Source organism: Lissotriton vulgaris, chromosome 2_1, assembly GCF_964263255.1.
Source record: "Lissotriton vulgaris chromosome 2_1, aLisVul1.2, whole genome shotgun sequence".
NCBI lineage: Eukaryota > Metazoa > Chordata > Amphibia > Caudata > Salamandridae > Lissotriton > Lissotriton vulgaris.
In genome coordinates, this window is record NC_141687.1 from 386,947,443 (window position 1) to 386,967,034 (window position 19,592).

General features: G+C 48.6%; 1 protein-coding gene across 1 annotated transcript in view; it reads left to right on the forward strand.

The window, feature by feature from the left end:
* Positions 1-19,592, forward strand: part of YWHAE (tyrosine 3-monooxygenase/tryptophan 5-monooxygenase activation protein epsilon) — a 197,719-nt gene that overhangs the window by 49,779 nt on the left and 128,348 nt on the right. Inside the window, exon 2 of the mRNA XM_086955223.1 lies at positions 13,460-13,659. Within this exon, the coding sequence (XP_086811349.1) occupies positions 13,460-13,659 (200 nt within the window). The remainder of the gene's footprint in view (positions 1-13,459; positions 13,660-19,592) is intronic.

Genomic DNA, 19,592 nt, shown 5'->3' on the forward strand with positions numbered 1-19,592 from the left:
GGAAAGTAGAACACCGAACACACCTCCAAATCCGAAAAGGAAGGAGCCTATTCTGAGGGACAGCTCTCTTCCAATGGCTGGCCTCAGTTTAGGAAGCCAGCCAATGGGAGAGAGGCAAAAACAGAGGCAGGACAATTTGTCCACTCTAAGAATCATTAAATCTCAGAACTTCCGGTTCGGATAGTACCTCGACCTAAAAAGGACAAGGAGACCGCGTAATTGTAAATCAACAGTCAGTCGAGTATGATGGTGACTCCGCTTTCATGCATGTATCTGCAGGTGGTATAAGATTGACTACTGACAAAAAGGCCGTGCATTCAGTGTGTTGTTTTTCAGGCATGCAACACTGAAGTGTAAAGACACTACGCCCATGCAGTGGCTTTTTTGCGAGAAGTTAAAACTGCGTTCGTTAGTTATGCCCTTTGGCAGGAGTTAATTGTTGCCTGACTGTAAAATTTGATATAGCCTTAATTGTCGATGGGTCCGAGCGAGCGCTACCTGTGATATGTTAAAAAAGGCGAGTCCTTGTAAAAAAGGGTTCTAGCTGGACTAATCTAATAGATTTTTGTTTATAGTAGCAGGAATTGCTACTAAGTGTTTTTCTGTAACGTTTAGCATAGCATCTAAATAAATCTCTTGAAGTAATTAGACCTTCAATCTAGTTCCACTTACCTTCTGGATTATAGAGTATTCCAGGGAATATCGTTGATCAGGCTCTGATCTCTGGGGGTAGTCTTGGTGTGACTCACCAGTTCGTGGTCTTTATACTCTGATAGGGGATTGTATTGTAAGTTGTAACTGATGTCTGAGGTGGATCTTTGATGCTCTTATCAGTGTTCTCTAATAGTGCGTCCCTATTTTGATTTCTGGCTCTTATTAAAGTCTGCAACAATTCGTTCTGGTCCTCAGTTTTTTTTTTCTTTAAAAAAAAAAATCCTTTATTGTACCTTTACATAGTTACACAGCCACTCGCCTACAACCCAAAGGGCTGGCCGCTAATAATTGAGCATTGGATGCCACGCATGAGGATAAGTCCATACTTTGGTCACGTTGCCGAAAAGTAAAAGGTTCATCACACGGCAAAGTGAGCGGTACATAACTGACAATATGTTGCTAATCAGTTATCGTTTTAGTTTTCTGGTTTTTATGAAAATAACAAAAAAGAACAATAAGGAAATCACATTGCGGTCGTCCAAAAGTAATTAGTGCTGTATAGCTGCATTGAAAGTCTACCCCGACAGTATATGCTACTATTTATAGTCATGGATTCATCCCAGATTGACAGGCAGTAACCCCCATGTGCCTACGCGTTACTGTACTCCAGTCCCAACCCTGTCTACCCGTACTGCCCACTCCTCGGGACCCCTCCCACACACAATATCCTCTCCCCTCTGCAACCCTCTCGTGACACCTCACCCGATCTCCCCCTCTTCATCTGACTCCAACGGGTCGTCCTCTGGCAGAGGATCACAAATTTCACCTCGGTACACATTCCATGGGGTCCATATCTTGTTCCACTTCCCAGGACATGCACGACTCAAGTATACCGCCCTCTCTGTCACCATTATCTTATCCATGTTCATGCACCACTGCGACTTCGTGGGTAATTCTGTCGCACCCAGCACTGTGCGATATCTCTCTTGGCCACGATCATGCCTAACGTAACCCAAAGTTAGCCACATCTGGACAGATCATTCAATCCCCACACATTGAAGAGACATTGTCGCGATTCGGGAAGTAAAGAGGTCTCCAGAGTCTGTGACACAGTGCGCATTATTTGTCTCCAATAGTCTTGGATGCGTGAGTAGTCCCAGATTGTGTGGTAGAAGGACCCCTCCTCCCCACAGCCACGGAGACAGTAAGGATGTTGTATTCTGTGGATGCGGTGTAATAGTGTTCTCGTGTAATACACTCTGTGTAGGACCTTTAGCTGTACGATTCTCAGCCTGGCTGAGATGCCTACCTCTTTTGGGGATGCTAGTGCCTCATTCCATTCGTGTTCGTCCAGGGCGTCCACTTCCCCTTCCCATCTTTCTTTCAATGAAGTCAGCGGGTCAGGTAAGTTATTAAGGAGCTTGCTGTATGTCAATGATGTCGCTCGCTCAATCATAAAGTCAGTTAGAAGACGATCCTCCATCGGGAATGATTCTGGTATATCCGCCCCGGAGGGGATGGCCGTGAGCAAAGCATGGCGTATCTGGACATAGCGGTACGATTCTTGTGGCCCCAGTTCGTACAATTCCCTCAGGCGGTCAAATGTAATATCCTCTCCTCTTTCCACAGGTAACCCACCGTGGATATCCCAAGGCACGTGTATCCCAGAGCGGGGTGAGTTTGGTAATTTTCCCCTTCCAGCCCAGCGCCGCTAGTGGCGTATGCCACAGCGCTGCGGTAAGTCTAGTGGGTCCCGTTAATTTTCGCACTCTACGTTGGTCGTAGAGTGGGGCCAGCACAGTGTTGGTACCCAGTTGTGCCCTATCTGCTTGGAAAGCTGGGTCAGTCTGTGGGGCATATATCCACTGGTTAATAGGCTTAAGATGAGCTGCCCAGTAATACAGGTTAAGATTCGGTAACTCGATTCCACCATCGTACCAACCCCTGTGTAATTTGGCTTGTGCAATACGCGTCGAGCAATTGCTCCACAGCAGACCAGAAACCACTGCTGCCACCTTTTTAAAGTACCCTGGCGCCACTGGAACCAGCGTGTTTTCTAGTATGTATAGGAAGCGGGGTAAGGACATCATTTTGTATAGCACTGCTTTTCCCAGCATTGTCAAGGGCAACCCCGCCCAGAACTTGGAGTCTTGTTTAAGCCGTTCCAAGGGCGGTGTCAGATTCAGATGTGCAAATTCCGTTAGGTCCATTGTGACACATATCCCCAAATATTTAAAAGAGAAGCCAGCTAACCTTAAGGGGCAGTCGGGACCCAGCACCGGGACCAGGCCTTTCAGAACATACATTTCTGATTTGTTCCAGTTGATTGTGTAACCTGAAATTTTACCATACTCATCACACAGGTCCAAGAGCACCGGTACACCACGCTCGGGGTCTGTTAAGTACATCAGCATGTCATCCGCGTAAAGGGACAGCCGGTCTTCCCAGCCTTCCTTCCATTGTATCCCTTTAAGTAAGGGCGTTTGTCTTATCAGATTCGCTAGTGGCTCTAGGGAGAGCGTGAAAAGCAATGGCGAGAGGGGGCAGCCCTGGCGGGTGCCTCTCCCCGATGGGAATGTTCGGGAAATGTGACCGTTTGCTACCACATGTGCCATTGGTTTCGTGTACAGCAGTCTGATCCAGGGTATAAATTTCGAGCCGAAGCCCAGACAGACAAGAATCTCACACAGGTAGCTCCATTCCACTAGATCAAATGCCATTTTCGCGTCTAGGGCCAGTATTACTGCTTGATCGTGGAGCAAGTCTGCTTTTGCCAGTACCCCATGCACCCTGCAAAGGTTCAGTGCTGTGTTCCTATGGGACATAAACCCTGATTGATCCGGATGTATGAGATCAGGTAGATGTGCCATCAACCGGTTAGCCAGGAGCTTGGCCAAAATTTTACCTTCCGCATTCAGCAGAGAGATAGGGCGGTATGAGGAGCACTCCTCTTGCGGTTTCCCGGGTTTGGGAATCACTACTATAGTGGCCATTCTCTGATCGAGCGGAAGTTCGCCCTTTTCTAGGCATTCCTCATACATGGCGAGTAGATATGCACTTAGCTCCTCTGACTGGGACTGATACCATTCCACTGGGATGCCATTTGGTCCAAGTGCCTTGCCAGGTTTCAGTGCTCGTATAGCCAATTTTATTTCAACTCTAGTTATGGCCGCATCTAAGTCGGCTGCTGCTTCTGGCTGCAATATTGGGGTTTCTATCTTGCCTAGCGCCGCCCGTGCCATGTCAGTAGACACTACCCGTTCTGGAGTATAAACTTCCTCAAAACGTGCCGCCAATACTTCCACTATCCGTTCAGGGCTTGTCTGAATGCCACCGCTTCTCTCTCATCTGTTGGATTCCTCTAGAACTACCCCCCCTCTTATCTAGCCAGGCCAGCATGTTTCCCGCCTTATCCCCCACATCGTATATCCTGTTTGTATCAGTTATGTGCCCCGTCACCATCTGCCGAACATGGTCCGTGTATAGTTGTTGGTGGAGTGTGTGTGTGTGTGTGTGTGTGTGCCGTGTCTGTTATGGGGTTTGCCTCTTGTAAAGTTGTCATGTCGCGCAGTGTTGATTCGAGCTTAGACTGTTCGGCTGCTTGCTCCTTTTTGTGGGCCGTGATGGAGCTTATTGCCTGCCCTCTCAACACTGTTTTCTAGGCCTCCCATAGCTCCTCTGAAGAGGTCACGGTGGCCACGTTTTCCTCGAAATATTGTGTTGTAGCCTTCTGGAGGGTTTTCCTGACTTTCGGGATTTTAAGGTATGATGCCTGGATGGGATATATACGGCTGCAAGACTTTTCTTGAGTGGAAACTGTTAGGGTGATCGGGGGAGTGATCTGATATGCCTCTAGGGTGGATGTCTGCGGTATCGACGTGTTGTAAGCCGTCACCCAGAGCTAAAAAGTAATCAATTCGTGAAAGGCTGTTGTGGACCGTGGAATGAAATGTGTACTGCCTATCCTGGGGGTGGACGTGCCGCCAGATGTCTACTAGACCCATTGCTATCAGGAAACGTTGAAACCGGGAAGGTCTCCCGGTCGGGCCCGTCGCTGGGAATTTGTCAAGTTGTGTGTCTATTGTAGCATTAAAGTCCCCTCCCAAGATTACATCACCTTCGGGGAGGGACAACAAAAAGTCACTGAGCGCCGGAAGCATTATTGAGTGAAGGGATGGCGGGACATATACCAATACCACAGTTAGGGGGCAACCCTCCCATTGTCCCTGCAGGGCTGCGAAGCAACCTTGCCCGTCAGTTTTCGTGCTTAGTGGGATGAATTGTGAGGATTTTTTAATCAAGATGCCAGTGCCCCGGGAGCCTGAGGTGAACTCGGAGTGGGCCACCATCTTGTACCCCCTCCTGTCTCGGGCCTTAGAAGCCCCCCCGTTAAGTGTGTTTCTTGTAACAGCGCTAGGTGGGGTTTTTGTCTCTTCAGCGCGTTCAGTACCAGGCCACGTTTCACCTTATCTCCAAGTCCCCTTACATTCGACGACCGTATTCGAAGGGGGGAGCCACGTGTCCGTGACTCGGCGTCCCCCGCATTACGTATCAGACCATCTGCCATTTCCGGTCATGCAGGCACAGTTGAATCTAGGAGGATTATCCGGACCCCTAGGGTTACCCATCCAGCTATAGTATGTACACAAAAAATACCATTTTTTGACCACCGTAGTGAATTTCCAACCAATAACCAACAACACCCCCTCTCCCACCCCCTCCCTGCCTCCCTGCTTAACGGTCCTTCAACTGCCCGCCTCCCCAACTGAGCAGAGCGCTTAACCCATCCCAAAAACAGAGTACTTGCACGATGGGGGAGAGTGTCTTCCTGAGCAGGCGACATCCCTGCTCCCTTCAGGGCACCCAGGCCAGCGTCTATCCATGACGTTTTGTGCAACTGTAGTCAAGAAAAGGAGTCGGCGTCCAATTTGTTCACGGGTGTCCATATTATTCCCCCCGCAGGCCTCAGATAGTTCTTGTGTCGGCGACTTGCTCGCGCCTCTTCTGCCTGACGTTAGTGAGCCAGTCAGTCTGTCGTCCCGATGTCCATGGTTCGTTCTGCGGGACCTGCGCGGGGGACCCACATTGCACCATCCATCAAGCTAGTCTCTGGCTGCCTCAGGAGAGTCAAAAAACCACACCTTCTTATCGGCGACCACCCTTAGCCGGGCCGGGAATAACATGGAGTAGGGTAATTCTTGCTCATGCAACGTCTTTTTTGCTTCTAAGAATGTCCTCCTCCGCCGTGATACCTCCGCTGTGTAATCGGGGAAGAAGGATATCCTTGAATTTTGAATTTAGATGGCTGGCGCCACTCTGGCCGCCTGAAGAATGGTGTCTCGGTCTCGAAAGTTGAAAAGTCTCGCCAAGATCGGCCGTGGCGAGGCCCCTGGTTTCGGTTTTCCTCCTGGTACTCTGTGGGCCCTTTCCTCAGTGAAGAAGTTAGAGAGACACTTGGGGGCTAGCTAGTTCTTGATCAGGTCTTCCATGTATAGATCTATAGCACCCGTGGTTTCAGATTCCGGGACCCCCAAAATACGGACGTTGTTCTGCCGGGAGAGTCCTTCATGGTCATCCAGCTTTTCCTTGAGCAACTTGTTATCGGCTTGCAATTTCTCCATTTCTACCTGCAGATCAGAGACATCTTCCACCAGGGATTTAGCTACCACCTCCACTTGCTTCACCCTTTCGCTCATTTTCTGGAGGTCTGCCCGAATAAGGGTTACTTCCGTTGCAGTCGCCCCCACCGTCGCTTGCACTTGGGCCAAGGCGTTCAGTACATCCTCCAGCCTGGCTTTCTTCGTACCGTCCCCTTCCGTTCCTTTGCTCAGAGACTTGCGTTGTTCCGTCTGGGGAGAGACTGTTTCTCGTAGGCAAACTTATCGAGCTTAGCTTGGGTGGAACTATTCCTGGACCCTCTGCCCGCCATGTTCACACACCAAGAGTTCAAGCACTGTTGCACACAGCCTGTGGTGATGTTTTGCCAGGGGGTTCTTCGCGGCGAGTGGTCGATGGGGCCGCCCGAGTTCCAGCGGCGCCTCGTCCACGCATTAGTTGGGCTTTTCCGGGCCTGATCCCCACAGTCGGGTGTGCACCCCTTCTTTAATTGCGTTGGTATTCTTAGGATCCGTTGTTGAGCTTGCGGAGACCTCGGCACAGGCCACCCAGCTCGGCAGTCGAGAAAGTTTGTGCCCACAGTGGCGTATGAAATGTAAAATGGCGGCGACTGCACACTTGTTTTTCAGCTTCGGTTTCCGGTAGCGTCGCCGTTGCCTGCAGCACTGCCTTGTCGTTTGAGCGATATGTTTAGCCCTTGGATGATCTGCGGGGGCTTCGGACTCTCGCCGCCGTCGCTTGGATCGTCCTCACTACGGGCACTTCCGGTTGACAGCACCGCCGAGGCTCCACTTCCTCCCGGGCAGCGTCCCAACCAGCTGCCGCTGCTTTGCACGTGCCACCAGGCCGCGTACGAATGTCGTCTTTTCCACCAGTTCCCAGGGCACCGCTGCTCCAAAACTTCTCTAAGTGCCGTTCGGTCACCGGACCCGGGGCACCCCGTCTGGGTTCGTTGTTAAGCGGATAGGCATGCAAATTGATGCGAGAAGCCGCCTTACTCCGGGAGCCTCTCTAGTTTGCTGCCGCCATCATCGGCTGCTAGCCACGCCCCTGGTCCTCAGTTTTTTTTTTTTTAGAGATCCTTCACTTGCAATTTGAAGTCCTCTAATTTGCTAAAATTCCTTCTTATTATTAGAAATTGGCCGTAGGGTAAGTTTTCCCTCGGAGCCCTGGGGTGAAAACACTGGAACTTTTGCAAGGTATTCTTTGCTTTGGGTTTATTGTGGGGTTTGGTCTGTAGGCTGGCGTTCTCATGGGAAAAGGAGGGAAATCCTATTTTATGGATTTTTGGCACAGTATAGAAGTATGGAATCTTAAGCTATTTTTTTAAGTAAAAAGTCTACCTTTTTGTTGGTGATGTAGCCATTCGACTCTACTTCTACCACCAGGTGTCCAATCCTATTTTTTAATTGTGTGGATGGATTCTTATTGAGTGGTTTGTAGTTCTTCTTGTTGTCTATCAGTCTTCTACTCTCAGTTGTATAGTCTGTTTTGTTCATCACAACAACTCCTCCTTTGTCCTCCTCTTTCCTCACAATGTCATCTTGTCGTAGTTGTTTTAGTGCCTGTGATTCAGCTCTTGTCATGTTGTGAAAAGTATTGGGCGGCTGTAATTCTCCAGTCTCCTCCATCAGTGCCTGTTTGAATATAAAAAGTTCCACCAGCGAGGTCATTGTTTACGGGCAGGATCTAGATTTGTTTCTAAATTTGGGGTCTCCCATAATGTCCGGTGTTTCCCGTGGTGTGGTGTCCTTGAAGAGGGCCTTGAGTCTGAGTTTTCTGAAGAACTCCGATAGTTTGCAGTTAAGTGAGAATTTTTTGATGTTTGGTGTAGGGAGAAAACCCAATCTTTTGTTCAAAGCTTATGTTTTAATTTCAAACCGCGTAAGGATAGGTTTGTTACTATTCTCAGCTTGTGCTGGTCCCTGGATTTGGGTCCTTGTATGAAATCAGGGTCCCTGTATGAAATTGAATCGATAGTTCTGAACAAAGGATTGGGTTTTGTCCCACGCAAGGCTGTATCAACTTTTATAGTTAGGCAACAGTTGACTGCTGCCGGGTTTCCTGATTTTACTTTTTAAGGCACTGAGAAAGCCGGCACTCTGCCTCGCCGAGATCCCAAGAGCGTAACAACTGGGTTCTAATGCAGGAGGCCAACTTTGATGCAGTGAGTAAAAGAGCTCTAGCTCCCCACACGCTTGAGCCGACGTGCAATAAAAATTCTTCTTTTTTTCCGTTATAATGATTCATTCTTCATTTTGTCCACTTACTCTGCCAATTATAGTGATAATAGGCACCGCCTACCTCCAGGATCTATGTGATTATGTCACAAGAAGTACTCGTGATCAAAGTAGGTGTCTTGCAATTTTGTTAATGTGCATCTAGCGACTAAAATAGGCTTTAAATAGTTATACGTGCTTTGCCTTGATCTACATTACGCTCCTAAAAAAAAATACAGATCTATAATTTGACAGGGCATAACTAACGATTGCCGTTTTAACTTATCGCAAAAAAAGCCACTGCATGGGCGTACCATTTACCAGGGACTACGCTCTCAAGTGTTGCATGTCTGAAAAACAGCGTACTCCACGCACTGACTGTTTTGTCAGCAGTCCATCTTATACCACCTGCAAATACATGCATTAGTGCGGGGTCCTCTTCATAATTGACCTACTGTTTTATAATTACTCTGTCTCCTTGTCCTTTTTAGGTCTCGCCTAGCGTCGCAGGGCATACGCTGCTTGCTCTGCGAAATCTATTGTTATCGAGTTGCTTGTTGAAGTGGGGTGGAAGCTCCGCCTCTGCTTTTCATTGGCGCACGTCACTTTGTTAAAAGCGCGCCTTCGATTAGCAGTGAGGCTTTTTTTCTCCCCTCCCTGTCTCCTTTCCAGCTGGCCCATCCGGAATGGGGATTGTGCATGCGCACAGCGTCTTTAGCTCTGGCACAGCATCTCTTCCGACTTGTTTGTTTTTGTTTCAATTTAAAAAAAAGACTATATGAGAATTGGAAATAAGAAGTTTGTAGTTGACACTTGCATCCCTCTCACCATCCAAGACCAGTTCAAGTAAACTATACAAGTGTGCGCCCATGCTGTCTGAAATAGGAGTCGGTGTAAATGGTTGCAGATAAACAAAATACATACCTCTTCATACCAAACAAAGAAATTGTTTCTTTGGAACAACAACAATGCACCGTTTCCTCCGGGGTAGACCTCTAAGCGTTTCAAACCAAATCCTTTTCGTCCCTGCCCACCTTCGAGAGTGATCTCACTCCGAGTAACCAGCACCAGTGTATTAAATAATTGCAGTCACATGATCAAATTTAACAGTCCGTGTAAAAGGCAAAAGAAAAATAGTTTGCTACTGATCATTGCTGCTGGAACAATGTTAAAACTATGAGGGGCGCAACCACATCAAGTATAAACCGCAAACATAAACCTTCAACGACCACGAGCATGGCTGAAATACGTAGCGTAAGTTCAACTGCAGTCCCCCACTATTTATTCACTGACCCCTTGTAGCGCTGTAGAATGCTGTGAGCAAGTGAGAGAGGACAGGGGTCCATCCTGTCACATGCAAGCTGCCCACCTGGCTATATATACCATATTTTATCCAGAACTCCCAACTAAGAGTAGGACAGCTTCTCCAAACCCTAAAGGATAAGAAAAAAATTTACTTAATAAGGCTCTCCTGGCCACTACTTTGATGGACGCCTGCCGTAATTTACAGAGAACGAATGCTCTTCACTTTATTTGCGCGGTCAAACTGCCATCGCAGATCAAATTATAGCAAACTAGAAGGTATAGGTATCAAGATTTCCACAACGTATACAGCAGAACAGCACCAACAGGGTATGGCTTCACTGTAAAAAGATGCTTTGTCAGCACACTCTGATCCTACCACTCATGGAAAACATAGCAACGTGTAGATGGACCCAGCAACAACCGAGAACGCCAAGGAGGGAAGAGAGCTGAGAGGGGCGGGGATCATGGTCACCTGGCACTCCAAGGCCCGCAGCTGCTCCCACTGACCAGAAGAGGCAGCCCTTTGCACAAAAACAACCAGTGGCCATGCCCATCACGCGCAGCATCCTAGATGAACTGAGACAGGTGAGAAACATTGGCAGTCTGTAGTTGAACCGTAGCCTGCCACATCCTGTGTAAAGCATATGACACTGGTGGCATACCTGCTTCTTGTGTACACTGACTTTCGAAAGCGAAGCACAGGCGTCTGGTGAAGCCTTCCCACATTTTACAATGTACGGTTTGGCCAGTTCTTGTCGTGTCGCCCTATGTTACAACTTCCAGTTATCTCTGCTTCTAAATCTTACGGACAGCCAGATTCCCTTTCTACTTTGTCACTCCTTCCAATGTCCAGTTATTACACCCCTACAGACAGCCACTCTGTTTGCTAACTAGCATTATTAATGCCATTATGCCTGGGTTTAATTTGCAAACTCTTATAAACACAGGCGTTCGTAAATTATGTTCACCTACGTTGCATTCACCTTTACTGTTTATCACATTTTAAGACTGCCTTATTGATTTTTACCGGTGCCGAGGCAAAACAACAAACCGTGTCGGAAACCTGACACTTCACTTGCATTCGAAGAATGTCACCCACGTTTCAATAGTACGATACACGCTCCTAAAAAGCAGCATGCATCCATAGCTTTCCACTACGTAACTCTTTGGAAAACTGAAGTACTGCCCAAAATTGTTTTTTTTTTCTCCATCATTCACTAAACCGCCCTCAAATAATCTGGCAAACGGCGCCAGGACTTTTTAGAAGTAAAATAGTGCCTCTTGCATTCCAATGGAAGGCGGGTTTACCTAATCTTATGTACATTTTAAGAACTTGGTAACAATATGTATTGCAGACAGCTGCTCTGTCAAGTAAAGGTCCTTTTTTAGGTCTTGCCTAGGCGGCACGCATACGCTGCTCTAGGAGATGACCTCTTTGGTCTGCCCTTTTCATGCGCTTGTGTTGGCTTCCTCCTTGCGGGAGCGAGCGAGCAGTGGCGTTCGCTGGGGCCATCTGTTTGTAATTAGGGACAAGCACACGCTTGTTTACATTGGCCTGCTTGCGATCACCTTGCCGGCTCGACATCCTTGCGCTTTCACTTTCGTTCGTGGGCGTGCTAATTTTTAAATTGCCACTGAGTTTGCGAGGGCATGTACCGCCAGTTTGAGGTAAATGATATATACGTTTCTCGGCGTGCTATCATTTATACCAAATTCAGCCTGCTTTGCGTGGAAAGGCCTTTCGCAACCCTTTAGCAGTAACATTTGGTAACCAAGACTAAAGGTTCAAACTAATCGATGCAACAAATGTCCTGCTGGTTTTCAACCTGAAGTACTAGGGCTCCCGCAGAGCAGTATTAAAAGCCTGGCTCTAGATGGCGATAAAATTGAAAGGCCTTCTAGGTAAAGAGGGCTATTTTAGCTTTTAATATTCAGACAGGAATGTTTGGAATATACACATTTGCTTGGGAATATCGAGCTCAAACCCCACCCTTAATCAATTTCGAAAAGCCAAAACGCATGCCTTCCTTTTGCTTTGTGTGTGTGTGAGTCTATAACATTTAATGCAGGTGACACTACACTACTATTAATCCTTCGGAATTTTCTACCTCTTTTGCGTAAACTGTCTAAAATGAGCAAGCATTTGTCATTTCAGGAATAGAGTGCCACCGTTTTCGGTCTTAACCGCGCAGCATAAAAGTAGCTTCAGGAAGCTCTACCCGAAGAGGGACTTTAGCTCCACTGACATTAGGTCCCTCGAGTACAGCATCTGAATGGACCGAATTTGTGTGCCTGCATCTAAAAACAAGCATTTGCAATGCAATAGGTCTCGCATTTACGCAAGTTTGATCTATTGACATTGGAAATAACAATCCTTTTTTTTTGTTTTTGTTTTAAAAACACATAAAATGCGCATTGTCAATAGCTCAAACCTGCGTAAATGCGAGACCCATTGCATTGCAAATGCTTGTTCTTTCTAGGTACAGAAACTTTAGTTACGTCAGTTACAACCCTATGCACACCTTAGAGTGTGTGCATGGTTTATGTGAGCTCAGGGTTTACTCTGAGCCACGGGTCCTGAAGAAAACCATTTGATTTGACACTTTTGGCTGATACATGTAGACCACCTCACAATTAACTTTTCACATAATTTGAGGAGACGTGCGAGACCAGTGTCTTACTCGCGTCCATTCAAATTAAATGTTTTAATCCTACCCCAGGAACTATATAATAAAGGATTAGGCACCCTGTAGGTAGTTTTAACCTTTCACTCTCACGGTATCCTTTCACATAATACAAACAAAAAAACCAGCTCCGCTGTAATCGGGCGCCGAAGCACAACTAGGAGGCATTCAGCCTTCTGGGTGGGAACCTGATGATGAAGCATACCGCCAACTAGGTTGGTGGGTGACTGTTCTTCTTCTAAAAAAAAAAAAAAAAAAAGTTTCCCTGTCAAGGAGGCAAAAGCTCAATTAACCCTTCAGATTGATTTTTAGAGCGCAGTTCTAAGCTTGTTCTTTGTTTATATGTACTTCTTACCAGGGGAGACAAACAAGCACTCTAGCTTCCTCCTCTTTCTCTCCAATTTATTTGATCCATTAAAATACTCATTAAATAAATCTCTGTGGATTCAGTATTTATAATTGGGGATATGCGCCCTTTTAGACCTTGTAAATAATTTTCATTGTTTCATGATTTGAAAAGTAAGAAAATGAGGCACTGAATTTGTGTGCTAATTTGGTTTGATTCTGGGCATAACACCTGCAGCCCAGCTTACATTGTAGTGCAGCATTTTTGTGTCGTATTAGTGTAGGTTTGTTAACTTTCTTTTCTATGTATATACCTAAAACTGTTATAACATCCCTCGTTTTTGTCCTGATAGTGGCTTTCATTCTAATTTACTGAGTCACCTTTCAGATTCAGAGCCATGGTACTTTTGAAAATATCACAAAGGTTTGGTTGCTGGTGTACTACTGGCAAAGCTGAATGGCTGTTTTGTAGGCTCATACCTACCTAATGTCTTTTAGCCTGAAAATGTTCTTTAATTATCCTTCCAGCATTGAGTGGGATGTTTGCGACCTGAGTTTACCTCCGCTTAGGATCATGTTCTTCTAAGAAATTGGGCAGTTATCAAAACTTGCTCTGAACCTTTTTTTTTCTTCCAGAAATGGTTGAATCAATGAAGAAAGTAGCAGGAATGGATGTGGAGTTGACAGTGGAAGAAAGAAATTTGCTGTCCGTTGCCTATAAAAATGTTATTGGAGCCAGAAGGGCATCCTGGAGAATCATCAGCAGCATCGAGCAGAAAGAAGAGAATAAAGGTGGGCATGACAAAGTCCCGAAGATGAAAGAGTACAGACACACGGTGAGTATACACTGTAAGGCATTGTACTCTTGCTTCACGACTGCTTGAGGTGGCCACTGATTTAAGGTGCTCAGCATTATAGACCTCTGTAACTCTAGAAAGACTAATAAAGGGCAACACTGAATTTTCTATAACCTTCCTAATTATTGGTGCAGCAGTTGGGCTGATGGCCTTCCAAGCAGAGGCTTTGCTTGTGGGGATATTGGGTTGGGATATCGACAGGGGCTTGCTTCCACACCAACACTGCTAATCTGATAGAACAGGGTTTCAGCATTTTCTATGATTTCTTTTTTTTTAGACATTTTATTGGCATTTGTGCTATGGCAACCAACACATATGCATGTACATTTGTGCTGGTTCAATCGTGGTATATTTTCCCCCAGAACTGTTCTGTAACAAAACTATCCCCCCTCCCCACTTGAGTTGCCTGATAATAGGTGGAGTCCGGATGATATTTACAAGGAGGTAAGCAGAAATAAGGGGCTTTAGTTGTGCGGGGCAAGTTGCTCTATTTGCCCGTCGGCTGGGACTGGTGTTGCTACCCTCGAGGCTTTTCTTTGCTGCTAGTTTCTGATGGATACATCTGCCAGTGGATTCCTCACCGTGTGTATATCCCCTGCATCAGCAACATTCGGAAAATTATTTTGTAGCTCTTCATGCCGACGTGAACGGAGCATCGCGCGCGGCTCTGCTGGAGTCACTGACTCCATAATAGGACTCTGTCGGCGTGATGACATCAGTTCCCTTTTTTCCGCGTCGTCGCCACTAACTGTTTTTCTTGGGATCCTCAGTAGCTCATTTGTTACTTTGTTGTTGTCTTTTTCGAGTTAAATCTTGTTTTTGCTGTCAAATGTCTTCGAGGAAATCTGGGTTCAAGCCTTGTGGGGAGTGCGGAAAGTTGATGTCCATTACGGATCCGCACTAAGACTGCGCGTGGTGTTTGTTGTCGGACCACGAAGTCCAAGGATGCCCCTGTTGTAAGAAGATGAACCCAAAGGCACACAGAGAGAGAGGCAAAGCTGCTTGTTGCGAAGTTGAAGGGGGAGAAAGGTAGGAGACGTTCGAGGTCCAGCTCTAGGTCTGCTTCGGGGCATGCTTATCTATCCAAGAAGAAGCAGCACGGGTCTCTACGTGATTCCGGGAGAGGGTCCGATCCGAAGTCTCCAAAATGTAGACATCGGAAGGACTATGTGTCTCCTTCTCCTATTGCACCGAATCCTGGAAGGTGAGCCTTCTCCTGTAGAGTCTCGGAGCAGGCTCTGGCGTTGAATCCATCCCTGATGTCGACGCACTCTCCACCTCGAGAGAAGCTCCATTGCCTGAAGAGTCTCAGACTCCAGCGCGTCATCCATCGGATCCGATTGACTCTATTCTGGCTATTCCTCGACAGGAGCAGAATCTGGGCCTTATCCACCCTTTCCAGGCCCGGGTCAAGACCCAACGCATTATCTGAATGCAATATAAGTGGTCTTTTCAAGAGCCATGTACCCCTCTGGAGCACCATCTGGTCCCATGGGTCCAGTGGCCTTCAATCTGGGCGTCCCTCAGTCAAATGCACCGGTGCCGTTTATGCCTGCGACGCCATCTTGGCATTTCTCGGCGCCAAGGTCATCGCCGCCGATTCCATCTTCGCCGTCTCCGGACCCGACTCGGCCTCATACGCTCCAGGCTGTTCCTCCGGATCCGAACACGGCGCCAGCCCTGTCTGAATCGATTGTGGCTCCGTCGACGCCGATCCCGAGAATGAGATCCAGGCGGGAGGCTCAAAGGATACTGGAGGAGCAAAGGTATTGAGCAGAGGAAATGGAGGAAGGAGAGTTACAAGATACTGATAAATTGTTTGAACTTAAAGAAGCAAGTGGTTTGGAATTATTTCCCGAGTGGCAGCTTTCCTCGGCTCCTGATGTTCCATCAAAGGATGTTGCACCATATCACATGGTCATTAGAAAGGCTACTGAACTCTTAGATTTGGAACTGCCAACTGCGGAGTTTAAATCTAACATTTTAACGGAGGTACTCCGTTCTCCTTCTTCAGTGGTGGAGCCGATGTTACCTTGTAACTCCCCCGGAATGCGATAGTCTGAGTGGGAATGTCCTTGTGGAAGGGAACCCCCTTGAGGAGAGTCTCCGCTGAACACCACCATTTCAGAGACTGTAGAGCATGCAGAGACAGTCTTATCTTGTCGTCCCAGTTTCCTCTCCTCTGATCCTTCAGACACTACTGCAGCGGTCTCATGTGTAGCCGTGCGTGTGGCGTGAGGAAGATACAAGAGGCCATCGACCCCAGTAGAGAAGACACCGTCCTCACTGTTGTAGATGGAGCGGTCATAAGAGTCTGAGCCTTCCGAAGGAGTGATAAACGTCTTTTCTCCAAAGGAGACACGCTTGCTGACAGCGTATTGATGGAGGCTCCAAAGTACTGTAGGCATTGGACCGCAGTCGGGACGGACTTGGACATGTTGATGTGCAACCCCAGCTTGTTCAAGAGAAATGACGTCTTCTGGAAGTGCGCTTGAGCTTCCGAGAAGGATGCCTTGATCAACCAATCCTCCAGGTACGGGTAGACCAACACCTTGTTCTTTCTCAGGTGTGTCGCTACCACTGCCATGCGTTTGGATAAGGTCCTGGGCGCAGACTTCAGCCTGAACGGTAACACTGTGTATTGATAGTGATTGGCGCCGACTTGGAATCGCAGGAACTTCCGGTGTTTCTGTGCAAATGGGCACGTGGAAGTACGTATCCTGTAGGTCTATCACGCACAGCCAGTCTCCCCTTTGCAGTTGAGGGTAAATCTGGTGCAAAGACAGCATGCGAAATTTCTCTCTGCGAAACCACTTGTTTGCTTGCCGCAAATCCAGAATAGGCCTGAACTCGTTCTTGTCCTTTTTTCGGACCAGAAAGAATCGCGAGTACAGACCGTTTCCCCTTTGAGACAGAGACGTCTTCTATCGCCTTTTTCCTTAACAGGGTATCTGCCTCCGCCTGGAGCTCGCTCAGCTGAAACTGCGAGCAACCCGGTGGAATTGCTGGAGGCGGGCTGGTGAACCGAAGACTGTATCCATTGCAAACAATATTCAACACCCACTTGTCCTGGGTAATTTTTCTCCACTCTGCAAGAAAATATTGAACGCTTTCCCCCACTGGAGTGGGTAACGGATGACGGGGAAGTAATCGCTCAGGGCCTATACCCGGCCGGGCATTTGGTCGCGTTGGCTGACTGCTGACCACCTCTGCCACTCTTACGTTTCTGGAAGGGCTTCCTCTGAAACTGCTGCTGCTGTGTTTGCTCTCCGGACTGTGGACCTCGCCCTCTGCCCTGCGCCCGTACCGTCTCTGGAACGGGTGGTAGTTCTTCTTCTGGTCCTTGGACTTCTCCAAGCCGTCAGTCTCAGCCTCCGCCTTCATGCGGGCCATCTCATCGTCGGCGTGTTTCCCGAATAGGGTCTCGCCTGAGAAGGGCAGGTTGGCCACCCTCTGCTGGGCTTCAGTGATGTCATCTGAGCCAAGCGTGGCGCCTCTGATTAACTCCATGGCAGTACCCGTGGGCTGCCAAGAGCGATGAGTCTGGAACTCCGCTGATCAGCTGGTTCAACACCAGCAATCCCTCATTCAGGATTTCCATAAAATCCTCCTTCTCCCGTGGGAGGAGGTCGGCGAACTGTTGGAGGGACTCCCACAGCGCCCGATCATAGCGCCCCCAACAGCGCAGATGCACTGGCAGCCTTCATGGAGATAGCGGCCATCCCGCATACCTTCCTGCTCGCTGAGTCCAACCAGCGACACTCCTTGTCCAGAGGCACATTTGAGGACGGGGTGGTGGCTTGTTACTTCCTCGCCGCCGTCACAATTACAGAATCCGGAACTGAGTCCACTCGGAGGAAAGCCGGGTCCGCATCAGGAGCCTTGTATTTCTTTTGTAGCCTGGAAGCCTGGAGGGGGCTGCCTTCGTGACCGCCGGAGTGAGGAAGAGCTCCATGGCGGGTTCCATTAATCCAGGCACCAAGGGCAACAGAGGCCTAGATAAGTGCTTCTTGTGGAGAGTCTCAAATACCACGGAGGTCGTAGGCGTCGGCACAGTCAGTTGGATGCCCAGCTTGCTCGCACCCCTCAACAAGACTTCCTGAAAGGAGACCACGTCATCCACAGGGGATACCCTCGCCCGAGGGGATTCTGATAAAATTGGCGAATAGTTCCCTGCGCTGGACGAATCCGTGGTGTACCTAGACCGACCCCCTCCTGCGGTGTCATCTGGATCTCGCCGAACGACGGCGACTCCTGGATCTGCCTCTCCGTCCGGAGCGAGATCTAGGTCTTCTAGGCCTTGGGCGTTGCTCGGGTGCTTGCGGCGGAGCCTGCGGTGGTGGCCTGACCGGGGACCTCGGCCGAGGTGCCCCCTTAGGCGGCATAGGGAGGTGCGTCAGTGAGACCGACCTCAGAGCCCGTGGCGGTCCATGTGGAGGAACAGGAGGAGGAGGTGGCGAAGGAGTGCGCGGCGGCGGCTCCTTGGGCAGTGGAGGAGGAGGAGGAGGAGTAGGTGACTTCGGCTTGGGGGGGCAAGTACACCGAGCCCGGTGACTCCCTTATCTTCTTCCTTGGTGTAGGCGATCGAGAGGCAGCGCCCCCTGTCGGTGACTGACGTTGCCGTCGTGCTCCGGAGGATCTGGAAGTACTCCTGGCTCCAGAACGCCTCCTGGAGGATGATCTCTTCCTCTTAGGCGCCGAGCACCTCTTCGGCGTCTAACGCCTCCTCGACGCAGACTAACGTAGTCTCGGCATCGACGACCTATGCCTCGGTGAAGGGCTTCGGCGCTGAGGATCTGCCCCATGACGTCGAATGTGATGACCTTCTCGACGCCGATCGTCGAGTCGAGGGCGAACGGCGGTGTCGCCTCGACGGCGAGCGCCGACGCAGTCTGGAATCCTCACGACGTCGAAGTATCGACCACGGCTTCTAAGATGACAACGATGATGATGACTTCTTCGGCGGCGACCTCGACTGCGGTCTCGTCAGCCCCTCGACGACCAACGTTGACGTAGTCTCGACCCAGAGCCCTGGGGAGACGGGGAGCAGATCGCCGTCATGCCTCGACGCCGTCGTCCATGTCGTCAACTGAGAACGGTGACTCTTTTTGGCCTTCTTGATGCTGGAGAGCCCCCCAGAAGCCTCAGCATGGAAGCAGAGATAGCAGATCCAGCATGCCCAGACCAATCTTGACTCTGCAACCTTCTTTCTTCCAGTCCTTGGAGCTTGATCTTCTTTCTGTCTCTCATGGTCCTGGAGGAGAAGGTCTGGCAAATCTCACACTTCTCAGGCAGATGAGTAGAAGGGAGGCACAGGATACACACAGGGTGTGGGTCCGACATGGCCTTCTTCCTTGAGCACTCCGGGCATTTATCAAACAATGCTGGCATTTTTGAGCCACATAATGCAGCCTATGGGGCTTGTCTGTCCTCCCCTTCCTCTCTATCATTCCAGAGGCTTTGTTGGTAAAAGGGGAAGTTTTTCCTCTATGATGAAAACTTTGCAGGCTGTGCTGTTTGTTCTTTTGGTGGAATGTCTAGTTGAAGTACTGGACAGTGTAGCCTGTGGATATAGGCTGCATTATCTGTCTTAAATTCTCTCATAAGTGTTTGTGCAGGACTGCATTTTTAGACACCTTACGAGATTATTTTTGATTGCTCCGGGGTCCAAGCTTATGAACGGGACTATTCACTAGATTATGACTATACACAGAGATACCCTACTACAGAACTGGAGTTACAGGACAAACTACTCCATACTGGAGAACCACCGTTTATAGGTAAGTAACAATTGTTCTTGCTGGGGTATCTATTCTAAGGTAAGTAAACTCACTAACGTGTCTTTCAGATGCACAAGTTACTACTTGTGTAACAATATATCTGTAAGAGACCTTAATTAGTGGTAGATTACT